Source organism: Parambassis ranga, chromosome 7 (assembly GCF_900634625.1).
Source record: "Parambassis ranga chromosome 7, fParRan2.1, whole genome shotgun sequence".
NCBI lineage: Eukaryota > Metazoa > Chordata > Actinopteri > Ambassidae > Parambassis > Parambassis ranga.
Window position 1 is genome coordinate 15,436,317 of NC_041028.1, and position 14,972 is coordinate 15,451,288.

Here is a 14,972-nt window from a genome sequence, read left to right on the forward strand (position 1 = left end):
TTTAAAAAACACAGGAAGTATGACCATATTAGTTCAGCTCTAAAATCTCTTCAGCGCCTCCCTGTCGCTCAGAGGATTGACAGGCTGGGACTGGTCTGCTAGTGGTCCCAAGAGGTCAGGCTGCATTTTAGACAGACTCCAACTGACAATATTAAAGTCCAAGTTGAAGACTTCCCTTTTTCAAACGGCCTACAGTACTGGTTCAAATCACCTGCACTCTTTCTGTTTTAATTGTAAATTTCAAAGTACTAAATCGTTGATTTGTTGGTAACTTGTTTTTAACACTGTATGAGTTGTGTGTAAGGCCACTAAGTGCTGGAAATCTTACATATCGCACAAATTTACCATTACTTTGAATGGTCCTTTGAACTCTCTTTTGTACAACAACAAAACCTCCTCCTTCCCTTTTTTTTATTTTTATGAGCATCGTTTAGCGTCCTTCATACCCTTCACATCAGGCTGTGGAGGCTGTTATGTAGCGCTCCTCCATGGCCTGTAAAGCAAACATCTGCGGTGAACGTTATGAGAGCGATTCATCTGGAAAAAAAGTCGGACAAGCGACTGCTGGAGGACAAGTGGTCCACAGAGACCCTCCACCTGTCATACCCTGGGCTGTCTGATATATCCATTGTAGCATTAAAGTAGCTCCAGTCCTGTATTTGCTTTGGAGTGCTCCGCAGAGACCTTGTCCTGAGTGGTTGTACCTGTTGTTTATTGTAGATACAAGATACATGGTGGAGGACATCGTAGGAGCCCTGCTGAAACAGCTGAAGGCCACCAAAGACACCAGCATCTCTGTGAAGAAGCCAGAGGACGACAATATTCGCTTCACTAATGATGGTAATGCAGTGTGGATTTAACAGGAGTGTGTAAGGATTAATAAAGTGAAAGGGGTTTTAAGTTATTCATGAGGTGATTTATCAAAGCTTTATAGAAAGTCTCAGGACCGCAGGCTCAACATTAACTCTTTTTGTTCTCTGCTGACAGGCCTGTCCTCCTCCCCCATCTTCACCACTACTACCACCACCACGGCTGCCTCCATCACCACAGCAGCTCCCACCACAACAACCAGGTCTCCACTTACCTCCCCTTACATCACCCGCCGCCCGCCGGGCACAACGCGTAGGCCCTTCAACGGCAGGCGCACCACCACAACCTCAGCACCCGTCACCACGCCACGCCTCACCACCGCAGTTCACACCACGACCACGCGGCCTCCGGCCACTACCACCGCTCACGTGAGAGGCAGGATCCACAACAAGCTTCAGAAGCCCTGTGACTCACACCCCTGCCTCCACGGCGGCACCTGCGAAGACGAAGGCAGTGACTTCAGCTGCAAGTGCCCCGCTGGCAGAGGAGGCTCCGTGTGTGAGAAGGGTGAGTATTCATTTCTTTATCTATTAGACACTATTCCTCTTTCTGTATTTTCCTATTACTCTTAAATCAAAAGTTTCAAAGTCTGAGCTTATTTCAAACTCATCGGAGAAAATGAGCTGGAACAGACTTTCTCTATAATTTGCAATTAGCAGTTTCAAAGGCTAACGTTTGCAGAGATTCTGCAGCAGCTAAGAGGGGTTTAGGCAGCTCTGCTCTTCCATTGTGCCAATCTTGCCTTTTAGCTTTTTTATAATCACCACTATCCACATCCTCAAGTGCTTTAATGCTTTTATAAAAAATATCAGAAACGCACCATTTAATTACAAAAAACTGAAATATTAACCAAATGTTTTATTAAATGTAACTTTGATTTTTTTTTTTAAATCAACTTTTTCTTGTCATTTTTTTGTCTAATAGTAGTAAGTGCAACCTTAAGTGGCATTGGGAGTAATGACTTCCAGTTAATACTGGAATATGTAAATGTAATGTTAAGTGGTCACAGATGGGGATTTATTGGGTCGTATAACGCCGAGTGAGTGAGTGAGTGAGTTAAAATTTGAGAATAGAAAGTTGAGGTGTGATTGAGTCCGACATCATCCCTCCTATCCGGCTGCATGTCAAATTCAACTCCAGCAGTTGAGACCGGTTCAGCGTCTCAGAAACGAGCCACTGCTGAGCTGTTCACCGAAGGCAACACTGAATCCAATCAGCAGAAATCAAGAAGAACTTCTTTTTGAGCTGTACAACACTTTTGTTTTTTTCCTTCTTAGCCTTCTCTGGGATTTTTTTGGGAAGGAGGATCAACCTCACACAGCTGCATCTTAAGATAATTGACACTAATTGCTTTGATGGGGATTAGCTGGTGTGAATCAGTGTCTGATGCTGAGCTAGAGTGGCTAAATGAAATCATGCACACACACACACACGTGAGTGCAAACTGCACGCTAGCCTCCGTAAGATCTATCAAATCACTAAAAAAGAGGGAGCTCATCAGTTGCCATTGTTCTCCAAAAGATGGACAGACAGACAGATGGACAGACAGTAAAGGAGCACAGGAGACAAAACGTATGATAATAATCATAATTGTAGAGTGGATTAAAAAAAAACGTGAATGAGTAGGTGAAAAATCTCCTCCTCCTCTTCTCAACCTTTTCTTTTTGATAAACTCATCAAGTGTTTTTTTTTAAATAAATAAAATAAACTAATAAAAAGGCTTATTTTTCTATCTAAGAGCCAGTCGCCCTGCTCTGCTGCTCACACTTAATTACTGCCATTATGCCACGATAAAAAAAAAATTCACATATTAATGACAGGATTGACTGGTTGTCCTCATTCCTTCACAGTGATCAAGTACTTCATACCATCATTCGGAGGTCAGTCCTACTTGGCTTTCAGAACAATGACGGCGTACCACACTGTCCGCATCGCCATGGAGTTCAGAGCATCAGAGATGACCGGCATCCTGCTCTACAACGGCCAGAAAGTCAAGAAGGATTTCATCTCGCTCTCACTGGTCAACGGTCGGGTTGAGCTCAGGTGAGCGAAGTTAAGAGCGGCGGCGACCTTGTCAGCCATCGACCCTACTGATTTAGTTTGATTATCCTTTCAGTGCCTCCCGCTCTTACAGATTCAATGAAACTTTAATGATCCCCGTGAGGGAACAGGGTCATTGCAGCAGCAGCTGAGAGAGGATGTAAATAAGAATAATACTACTGAAGATAATGAGGCAAATAATTACAGCAAGTAAACGTGTTGAATGCAGCCGTGCCAGGAAATGAAACATGGATTTGCAGGTCAAGGCATGCTCTCAGATGTGTTGTGCTGTTTACAGGCGGTGGGAACATGCCAACAAAAATACATGTGACCAAAAGTAAATGGACGCCATGTGCAGGACTGGTGAAGTGTTCCTATTTCCAGGTCAAAACTCCCATTTAGCTGTTGTAGCTTCTAGAGCATATAAAGAGAAATTTAGGTGAGAACACTGTGTTTGTTGGCTCACTCCTGACCTCATTACCCTTCATCAGACTTTACAAATTAATGGATTGGACAGTGAACCAGAAACATGAGGGCCAGCAAACACATATGGTGCCTTGGTGTCCACATACTTTTGTCCATGTATCATATTGTCAGTGTAACATTAATGCACACATAGTGTATAAACAGGTTTTAGAGCAACTGCTCTATGTTATATATATCTTAGCTATTTTCCATTCAGTGCAATATATGCAGAAGTATTAAACTGTTCTTGTCCTCAGGGTTTCTGACAGAGTATCACTTCTCATGACTAGTAAACTGATTCTAATATGCAGTAGGATGTGAATAATATATTTATATAGCATCACCTTTGTGCTGAAGCTGACAGTAAGCAAAAGTTCTATCCGGCCTTATGAAATTGGGTAAATTTCCTGTCAGAAACTAAGTATTCATCACTTCTCACACAGCAGAATTTCATGAATAAGAAATCATTTGGGAAATTCAGAGTCTTCAGAAAAGACGTGAATGGGCTAATTAGACATTCTGCACCACATCTGTTTTGGACCTATTATTTCAAACACCATTCCACTTTTCTTATGTCTTTTTTTTTTTGTTTAACCTGACCCCATGAAGCTCTTTTAGTTTCTCCCAACCTGGTCAGGTTAGATTTCTCCTTTCAGAGTGAAATCAATAGCAAACTAAAAAAGATCATTAGTCACTTGTGCTTTCGAATGGAGCTCTTGCCTCAATTCCAGAAATACAGCTGTGAGATTACCACCCACTGCTCTGCAAATCCAAGACGTGGGGAGAAGAACTAATTATTTGTGGCAGATAATTGCTCTCAGGTTGTGCTAATACTACCGTATGTGTGGGTGCGCATACACGACAGCTCTTCTCTGTGATGATATGGCCTTTTTTTTTTCCTCAACAAAACCTCATTAGATAAAAGGTTGAATTAAAATGAGGCAGTGAAAGACATTTTTAACTGCTTCATTTCAGTGACATTCTGGAGTTTGGAAGCTCCTTTCTTTCATCTGTCTCTGTCTCGTTGTGCAATATGAGCAGACTCCTTCTAGTCATTAGGCGCTCCTCGATTGAAAACAAGCATATTCTGGAAAATAACCCGCGCAGGTGGTGCTGTCAACTGGTATGAAGTGTGAAAGTAAACAGCTTGTATAATGCCGATCGCATCCATGTCTAACGGGCTTTGTATCCATTTCCTCTTAGGTTTAACACGGGTTCGGGCACAGGCACAGTGGTCAGCAAAGTTCAAGTCAGCCAGGGACGCTGGCATCAGCTGGTGGTGACTCGCAACCGCCGCAACGCCATGCTCAGCGTGGACAACGAGCCGCACATTGAGGGCGAGAGTCCACAGGGCACCGACGGCCTCAATCTCGACACCGACCTGTTCATTGGAGGAGTGCCTGAGGACATGAGGACAGAGTAAGACCCTCTGTTACACATCAGTGTGATTGTAGTGTGCACAGTCCCAAAAGAAATATCAGGACAGTCATGGTGGTGTGAGTAAATCTTAGATAGCAATGAAATTAAGCAGGTAATGAGATTTTGATCATTTAACGATACTGAACGATATAATACAACCAATTTGTCTCTGTTCAGTGTAAAAGAAAGGACGGCAGTGGACACCGGTTTGGTCGGCTGCATCCGCTTGCTAGATGTCAACAACCGCGTGCTCAACCTGCAGGAGAATGGCGGCGACAGCCTGTATGGCAGTGGAGTTGGCGAATGTGGTAACAACCCCTGTCTGCCAAATCCCTGCAAGAACGGTGCCACATGCCAGGTCAAGGAGGCTGAGATGTTCCACTGCAAGTGTAGCAAAGGATTCTGGGGTGAGCTGCTGAGAGCATTGTGATACACTCCTATACTGTTTCGTATGTGCCAATGCAGTATGCTGAAAGTATCAGGATGATAATCTTTATGCAGAAGTGCCAGATACATGCAGCTCTGTTAAAAGGCCACCTGAGGCTGGATCTAAAAGTGAGTCCGTCCCCCTTAGACCTTCACCTTAGACCAGATGTTAAGATGCCCAAATTGTAGCAGAAATTATCTTGTTTATAGCCTGATACAAAAAGTTTTTAGTGTCTAGAAAACATGTACTACCCTCACCAGCATTGTGGTGCTAAGATGGCAAAGCCCAGCACAACCACACAGAGCTTCAAAACCGCCTGTGGATCTTTTGTGGTATAAAAAATAACCAGCATTCTTTTTTCGGCTACTGTGACCCACAATCCTCTACTTGCACAGTGCAAGTCAAACAACTAAGCTGTTGAGAGACCTGTGCAGCTGGCATTTTGGTTCAGCACTAACAACTTTGACAACAATGTTCAGGTTTGTGAACTACAACTGATGCAAACCACCGAGTTTTGTGCACAACTTTTATTTGTACATGTGCTGTGAAGCCAGCAGCAGCATGAGGTTGTTTCAGTGCAGTTCAGCAGTTTTCAAACTGACTTTTCTTGACGCTTATGAAATTTGGAAAAAAAAAATACTTATTCATCCTCTATATCATTTTCAAACTTTGCTAACCCCATGTAGTTCAAATTATGTTTACATATCTCTGCGTTGCCTTCTCTTCAGGGATTCACTGTGGTCATGCCTTAGCTTCCAAATCCTAAGTAAGCTTGACAGCCTAATTTGACAGTGCAACTCATGGCCCCCAGCAGGATCGCTGGAAGTCATTTCGTAAACACCAACATCATCAAGTCTCCAACAACACAGACACTGTCCAACACAGAAACGAGAGATTAAATGTTGACGCAGAACAGAAAAAAAAACTCTGAATAAATTCTCAGTGATTGGCCTTTGGCCTATCACTGCATCCCTTCCTCCTCTTTGACTCCCTCCAGCAGATGGCAACTAACAAGCAACTGAGAGTGAATATAGTTAGGGCAGAGCCTAGCCAAGCGTGCCCCTCGCTGGATATACTGCAAAAAAGTTTCACACAAGAACCAAATTAAATGTCAGAGTTAACTTTTATTGCCTTAATAGTAAAGAAGTTTATTCTCACGCTGGGATAGGACAGTTATAGGTACCACCTATCAGCCAAGTTTTAAGAGCCTTTTGCCTTGAATTTAAAATGTGGATCAATAAAGTATCACATTGTGCACTATTATAGCTTTTCATATAATAGGTGCTTTTATGTTTTGTTATTGAGAGGAAGTACAGATTACCCTCAGAGGAAGGGTATAAAAGTTGTGTTGGCACCGTGGTGTAAAATGAATAGTGATAATGAGAATTGGGCTGTTGCCTGTGGACACACGTTCAAGTTAATTTTGTCATGATCATCAATTGAAAAGTGGCCAAGATTGCCTGTCTCCGAGAGAGGGGCCGATCACAGAAAGAGAGAATAAATGGTTGGAGAGAGAGTTGTAGTCTGAGGGAGGACATGTCAGGACGGCCGGATGATTGAGGGAGGTGAGAGAGTATTAAAGTTAAAAAGATGGGAGAGGAGGAAGAGATGTAAGGAGGGGAGGGGAAAAAAAGAAGAAGTGAGAGCGGAGGATAAAAGACATCTTCCAAAAGCGAGAGTGAGGAAAACGGGGGGGGCTCAGCAGGGATGGGGTTCATTAAAGCGCTCTCCTCACCACAGGTTCTGACTGCTAAAGTAATGATGGGTGAATTCAGATGGGCTGTGGCAGAGGGCAAAACCATCATCCACCAGGCGTTTGTGAGCTTTTCCCACAGCCGCCGTTGGCCCAGAAACATGGCCGCATGGCAGGGAGGCTCTCCACTGTTTAATCTGGACGTGTAATATTTCCAAATCCTATTAGAAAATGACCTCTATTACAGAGGAAATCCTCATTCCCTGCTTCCCCCCATCACATCGCTGTTGTTTCATTGGTGGTTTTCTAATGTGTAGGTCCAACCTGCGCTGACGTCCACGACCCATGCGAACCGAACAGGTGCCATCCATCTTCCCAGTGCCAGGTGCTGCCCGAGGGAGGCTACAAATGCGAGTGTCCCATGGGACGTGAAGGAAGACACTGTGAGAAAGGTAATTTGATTAAACACTGGACATCCTGGTGCATCGTCTCTATTTATTTCTGCGCTGTGACATTTCCATCCGTCCTGAATCGAAAAAGGGAGATCAAAAGCAAGACGAAGGGAGGGGTTGAGCCTTCAGGCTGGGAAGGGTTACAGAGCTGAGGTGGATGATTGGCCCCGTCGGGCCATTCAACACATCGACTCGGCTTGTTAGTGGGTAAAGCAGGAGCGAAGCGGCAGCCTCCCTCCCTGCCTGTCCGCCCACAGGTGTTGTGTTCAAACATGTTTGTTGGTGCTTATTTTCACGCGGCAGAACCGGCCCGCTGCTGGGAAGGGAGAAAGACCAGAGCACGGCTCAGCTGCTTTTGAAGTTCATCATTAGCACTTTTGGCGGTGTCGCATTCTGAAGTCTACTCATGTTTTTCCCTCCCTGCCTTTGTAGATGTTGTCATGAATGTTTGCAGACTCCTGCAACCACAAATTAAAGAGAATATACTATCACGCACATTCCTAACAAAAGAGAAACATACTCCCATGTACCTCTGGGGAATTTAGAAAAGCCAGATGGGAATAGCGTTCTTTTCAAGCCCAGAGTCCCAGTTAGCAGGTGATTAAAATAAATTGAGGTGAACTAAAATCAATGCCATGTGAGCGAGAGCGTCTCCCATTCCAAAAGGCTATTTTTTTCCACAAGAATCAATGAGATGACTAATCGCATCAGTCCTTCCTGCCCGTGGTGATTAATGGGAGCGTCAGTCAGCCAAAGTGTCAGCCCAGACAGGAGCTCACAGATAAGGCGGCAGCCAGGCGGACGTCCCCTTCGAGGGCTGCACCAAGAACTGTTAAAAAAGACAGGTAGCTTAGAGCCCACTCATCAGGAGCCTGAAGGTGAATTAGTCATATTATGAAGTGTTTGTATCTGAGGGTGTGTGTGCACGTTCAGCTCAGCCACGGTTTCCATTTCAATTCCGCTAGGGTTTGTCCTTGCACCTCGATGCTATAATATTCACAGTCAAGGACTTTCCTCAAGGGTCTTCCAGTAGTATTGAATGGCCTACTTTCCTCTGCGCTTTTTAGCCTGTGATACTGTAAATCATTACAATTTAGCGATGAAAGCAGTATCACTTGGACTTGGGCAGTTCATAAAACCGCAGGAGGGAGTGTGAATTTCAGCAGCGTTTTACATTGGTAGCTACATTAAGTCAGCAAGTGAAGCAGGAACACTGTGCGACTTTGACTCAGACTGTAAGCATCCCTGTTGAAGAGCTGATTTATTGTGGGTAGCTGCATGTGGATTTTACCATTTATTATGGAAAAGTGTGGAGTTTGAAAAAAAGAATTATTATTATTATTAAAAGAATTATTATTATTAGCTTATGTTTCCTGACAATGTTTAGAGATGTTGTTGTATACTCTGGGATGGTAATTGGTCTTATGTATTGATCCCACGCAGAAGCAGAACAAACACACAGAAACAATGACTTGGACAAAGAGTGGCCATTGGGTGAAGGAGTTCAAACCAGAGTGTGGTCTGATGATGTGCGGACAAATATTAGGCTTAATTACAGAATTAGAATATTGCAATGTTTACACATGCAAGCAATATGTCATGTCTTTATGTGCATAAAAACAAACACGAGATATAGATATATAAATAAATGTTATTTGGTGCATCTCACAGATGTAATTCATACATCAAACATACTCTCTGACATATCATTATGAATAATTAAATATCAAGCTATTGATCCTGTATTACCTTCATATTTATTTACATATGCATCCGGCTAAAACTACCAATATCTGAGTCTGGAAAAGTTTGGAAGTTTATAAATAGAAACTGTGAAGGAACCCTGTTGATTAGTATTATGTTAAGTATTATTTAAGTAATATTACTAAAATATTAATAGAATTATCACAGAGCTTAGCATTAACCTCAACAGAATTGCTAATGTTTGACCTCTGCTGACCTATTGATTACGGATGCTTTCAGTTCAAGTAATGGGTGAGAATAAGAAAAAACCTTCACTTTTCTCTGTAAGAAACTTAATTCTAAGCAGCTCTTAATACTTTCATACATGAATCTTTGTGGTGTGTGTGTGTGCGGGACTATTTTTTCCCTCTTCTCCATGGTGCGTGCCATCATCATTAGCAGTCTTCTGCACAATAGCTAATTAGCTTTCTCATCTCCGCCTGCCTTCTCCATCCTGACTCGACTCAGCTAATCCCAGCCAATTACCAATAAAAGCTTTCTTGCTGGCTACGTGTGTTGGTATGTGTGTTAGTTGTGTGTGTGTGCACATGCTTCTAAAATTAAGTTTTTGCAAACAATGCCATAAACACATACCCTCAGGTGACACTTGAGTGATTTTTAATGTCAAGTCACTTGTTAGAAAGATGGCGCACAGCCTGTCCAAATCACAACAGACAGCCAGAAAGAGTACAGCCAGACGTAGACGTGTCGTAAAGACATGAATTTGTAAAAGGGGCCCTGCCAAAACACAATGGCTGCATTATTTCATAGGTCCCTGCTGCGGTGTTAAACTCAGCATGTCTCCCAAGGTCCTTTGTTATACAATGGCGGGCTGTGTAATCAGCCTGACATAAGGGTTTTTGATTTTTTTTTTTTTATGTTTGAATTCCTGTCAAAAGAAAGTCTTAATCCCAAAGGCTATAAAAACACAAATCCATCTCTTTCCATAATGCTGACAGGTCCCTCAAAAAAAATGTAGTGACGATCCCTGAATTTCAATTCTGTCAGCAACAAAAAGGAAACCTGGTGTTGAACGTAGTCTCTTTTGTTTTCGCAGTGGCTGAGAGGAAAGGTCCTTACATGCCTCTATTCAACGGGGACTCTTACCTGGAGCTGAAGGGACTCCATCTCTACCGGCACGATCTGCGGTAAGTCTGAGTGTGAAACCCACGCTGTGAAATCTTGTATGTATTACTGAACGCTGGATATCATGTAGTTTTCAGAGACTGAGCTTGTTCTGTGCCTAAGGCAGAACTGCCTTCTTTAAGCCTGCACCGAATTGTCAATGAGGGTTAGACAAATATCGTCACCCAGACCGAATAAAGTTCAGGTCTAATTTACACATATTTCCAATGCAGCAAACACGTCCAGGGATCCTTTGCTTACTGAGTGTTTTATTGTCTGCAGGCAAAAGGTCAGCATGACAGTGGTTCTCATGGCCAACGACTCCAACGGTCTGATCTTCTACAACGGCCAAAAATCAGATGGTAAAGGAGACTTTATCTCCCTGTCCCTGAAGGACGGGATCCTGGAGTTCCGCTACGACCTGGGAAAGGGACCAGCCACCATCAGGTTAACATGATTAGACAGCCTCAGTGGGATTATGTTACACAACAACAACAATCGGGCTTCGTGCTACACATAGCAACAACAGGTTTTTAGACAGCCTAATGTATGACTGTCCATCTGTGCTGTTTAGGAGTAAGGAACCAATCCAGCTGAATGTGTGGAACACCATCAACTTGGAACGCTCCTCCCGCAAAGGAGAGATCATGGTGAACAAGAAGGACCCGGTCCGAGGAGAGGCACCAGTAAGAAATAGCAAGCTAACAAGCTCCTGCGAACTGTTACCTTGCTTTCAGCATGTGGGGCTGCTGGGCCTGTGCTATGCTATCCCTTTGCTCTTCTGTCCATATATCCTCATGTGCGTGCTCGTATCCCATCAGCTCCATGACTTCAGGTTTTCGCGCCCCCCATTGTAAAGGTCGTCCACGTTACCATTTCAGACACAGTTGAATCAGCAAACTGTATCCCGCTCTCCACGCAGTGTGGTTTCACCAGCTTGTATCCATGAATTTATGTAGTTATATTGACGTCCATTAGGGTAAGAGGGAGAGCTCCTGATGTGTAGAGGGTCACTCTGACAAGCTGTCTTCATTTAGTAATTCTAATTTTAAAAAATTAATTAATTAGCTAATGAATAAATAAAACACTTTGATCCTTTCTCAGCTTTCCGACTTCCATGAAGATAAACTGCGTACAGAAATGAGAAGCAGCCTTTACTGCTGGTATACAGTCAGTTTTATAAATTCAGCCTCTGAGCTGGTGTCTGGGGAGGTGGAGACAGATAAGGGAGATAGCAGCAACGAGAAGAGCGTAATGAAACTCTTATGCCCAGCGCCTAGACCAATAAAGCAGGTACATGCTTCCAAATGAAGGCGATCTGGTCGTTTGATACGACTGTAAGTCATCCAATTATATTCAACAGTGTAATTTATGATTATGAACATGCTCTCTGTCAACTCCATCATCTCCCTCAAAGATGCAACACTCTTTTTTTTTTCTTTTTTTTTTCTCAGTCCATCCCCCACCGCCTCCTATCGTTCGTATGGTAATTGTGTTTTACTCCAGCAACAGAGGCAGAAAATCTTATTAAAGGGAGAGAGCAAGGGAGAAACGAGGATGGGTGGGTATGGGGGGGGACGGAAGGGATGAGCCGAGACTAGTTATGGAGCTCAATGCAAAGTCTCTAACCAGTGAGGCTCACAGCTAATTCTCTCCTACTCGAGCTTACTTCAGAGCTGGGAGGGAGTTAGGGTGTGCTCGTGCTTAGAGAAGCCCATATCATATCAAAGGTGGTCACACGCAGGAACATATATATGGATACATATAGTATGCTGAGAGCGATCATCATATCAAAGACAGCTCCAGGCAGCTTGCATAATGAATTCCAAACTTTCAAAGGCACATATGTAGAAACAACAAATCTCCTTCACCAGTTACTGAATGGCAGCAGTCTGTAAATGAGGTTGGGTTAAGTGGCACTATTCACAGTCTCTCACCCATGAAGTTTTCTTTTCATCTTTATTTTTTCTAATGGCACCATCTGCTTCATGCATGGCCTTTTAGACTGTCAGTTTTGTGTCCACTCTCCTTAGTTGTAAATACACTTGCACAGGTTAGTTCTGTATGTAAAGAACAGTACACGGTGCAGTGTGTGTCCTTCATGTAGCTTATATTTAATGTGCTTGCCTTACTTGTCTGTGCTTCTTAATGCTGTTACAGATGTATGCGGTGTGTGTGTATGTGAGCATGAGGGAGCTTCTGCACTCGCACTGCATGCCTCTTTGTGCACGGACACTTACTAGTCTTCCCCTAATAACTCTCTTCCTCCCTATTTTCTTTCCTTCTCTATGATGTGCTGTCTGGAAATAAGAAATCACGCAAGGTAATGAGACAAGTCCCAGTCACACCTTAGCCCTTATTTCATTTGAGCTACGTTCACTACGTCCTCTCACCCCCATCTCTCCATGCAACAACAGCACAGAGAAACAAGCTGTGGGCAGCTTTAAAGGGTGCCAGATCTGTGGAAAAACTTTGCCATTTCATAAGCTCATACACACACACACAAACACAGCACTGAAGATGAGATGCTCTTAAACACCACGGTTTGGCTTTCACCTCGGTCCATCTGCTGTGGGGGTGGAAGAGGGTGGGAAGGTGGGAGGAAAGAAGGAAAGGAGGCAGTCATCTTTGTGACAACCATTGTTTTTAGCAACAAAGAAACGTCTTCATTAGTCCAGCGTAGGTGGGTATATCACGCCAGAGCCGCGTGCCTGCCGAGCAGTGAGGGCGAAGACAGGGGAGGCGAGGAGGATATATACCGTAGGAGACGAGGTGCTAAGCCGAGCCGGGCTGTTCTTTTGTCATCTGCTCTCACTTCGTTCACACACGGGAACAATCTTCAATAATATCATGATGTCGCTCACTCTTTCACCCACTCACTCGTCCATAACAGCACGAAGAAACCTCACCGAACATCCATACAAGCAGCGTCCTCAGCTGCAGTTTATTACCTGTCTGAGGCAAACAGATCTCCCATCTCATTGCATGAAATCTCACTTAGAGTCATAGAAAAGTTACATAGATAGTGAATGCCCAATTCAGTGTTAGAACGTTTCACACAAGAGGTGGAAGTGAGTGTTGCAGACCAGTAACATCAGTAACTTTACCCTAGAGTTTGTGCAGACACCAGGCGCAACTGACTCTGGCAGCTTTGGCCAAGATCCCTGCCCTGTCTCTGTTGGAAGCAGCTCAAGGTGCAGTGACACAGCCCTGGGCTTCAGCCCAGCACCGCTGCCTCCTGCACTCCAAGTCCCCACCTAAATAAAAGCCCGGCCAATGCGAGTTTGCCTGCACAAAGCCTGTTTATTTGGCCCCTTCCATCATTTTTCTAGCAATTAACTCCACTTTACCCCTCTGGCAATTACTGCCCTACATAAAATAAAGATCATTAATTCCTTCCTTCTGAAGTGGGCTCTTCCAAGCAAAAGAAGGAAGTGGCACCTTTGCTAATGCAAAGCAATTGTCCCAAAGGTTTGGTGGAAAGAATCGAATTTCATAGTCGTCTACTGCGCAAATGAATTGCAATTAATGTGTCTCCACACTCAACTGTTTGAAAGGTCGGTGCTTATAATCAGCCATTCATTAGAGATGTCTGTAAAGAACCCTCCATATCTCTAGTCCAGCCTGCTCCTGATTTCCCTTTGTAGTCTCTTTTTATGTCACACAGATAGAGGATAATTGACCACTCTCTCTGAGAGACACAGAAATCAATTATGTTGTAATGTATCAAGTGAATTGGCGTGGAAGGAAGGCAAGGAAGTGCAGTTACAGCCTCTGCCAGCTACAATATTGATAAATCCTTTTTTTATGGGACAATCTATATGACTGTGACATGTCTCCAAATGTGCTATATGTGGATTAATCTCACTCTTTATGTCTTTAGTAAAGGATGCAATTTATTTCAGGCTCCATGGACACATAACTCCATTCTTAATAGTAAAACCATAAACCATTACAACCAGATACGTTCCCAGCAATTAAAAACCCGGGCATATGTTTGCTCAGCTCCTGAAAGCAGCTTGTGTCCTGTCTCACCAGAACATGCACGTAGATCTTAACCTGAAAGAGTCTCTTCTTGTGGGTGGAGCTCGGGACTACAGCCGGCTGTCAAGAGCGGCTGCACTCACAGACGGCTTCAATGGATCCATCCAAAAGGTAAAATGTGTACAAGATGTATTTTTCCTGGAGTAGTGATGTGTCATTAGTTCTGCATGTGGATTCTGTGCTATTTTAATAACTTGAAATATATGCACTGGAAGATACAGTAGCAAAGTCAAAAGATAAGTTATTAGCTGTCCAGCTGTCACAGTACTACTGGCCCTCACATTAGTAATTTTCCATTATAAGCTCACACTGTGACGGCCAGTGGCTCTGCTCATTTGGATTAGCTCACGCTAATAATAGAATGTGCATTTTGAAGTCCCTCCATTTTGCTGTTCTCAGATCTTTCCCTGACAGCTTTCCAGTTTTTTTTCTCTCCACTTTCCAGCAAAAAACTCATCTTTGAGTGCCAAAAATAACCCCGTAGAACAAAGGCAGGATGTTACTGTTTGTGAAAACTTGTCATTAGTTCTCCTCTGCAAACTTTCCCTTGACAGTTTTTAGAGCAAATCAAAAGCTAAATGTGGCATTTGTCTTACTTGGCCTGTAGGGAATCGTTAATTATGTGGAAGGCAGTATGTATTCTGAGTTTGATGTTCAGTTTAACATGTGCATTGTAGCAACAACACTTTTCTGT

The 14,972-nt window shown here is 43.4% G+C and overlaps 1 protein-coding gene across 6 annotated transcripts in view; it reads left to right on the forward strand.

The window, feature by feature from the left end:
* Positions 1-14,972, forward strand: part of agrn (agrin) — a 222,819-nt gene that overhangs the window by 194,120 nt on the left and 13,727 nt on the right. For 3 of the 6 annotated variants that reach the window (XM_028411002.1, XM_028411004.1, XM_028411005.1), the window contains 11 exons: positions 721-840; positions 988-1,377; positions 2,721-2,913; positions 4,579-4,794; positions 4,972-5,201; positions 7,232-7,366; positions 10,167-10,257; positions 10,517-10,681; positions 10,809-10,920; positions 12,546-12,557; positions 14,273-14,389. In XM_028411002.1, the coding sequence (XP_028266803.1) occupies positions 721-840; positions 988-1,377; positions 2,721-2,913; positions 4,579-4,794; positions 4,972-5,201; positions 7,232-7,366; positions 10,167-10,257; positions 10,517-10,681; positions 10,809-10,920; positions 12,546-12,557; positions 14,273-14,389 (1,781 nt within the window). The remainder of the gene's footprint in view (positions 1-720; positions 841-987; positions 1,378-2,720; positions 2,914-4,578; positions 4,795-4,971; positions 5,202-7,231; positions 7,367-10,166; positions 10,258-10,516; positions 10,682-10,808; positions 10,921-12,545; positions 12,558-14,272; positions 14,390-14,972) is intronic. The other 3 variants (XM_028411003.1, XM_028411006.1, XM_028411007.1) reach the window with 1 other exon arrangement.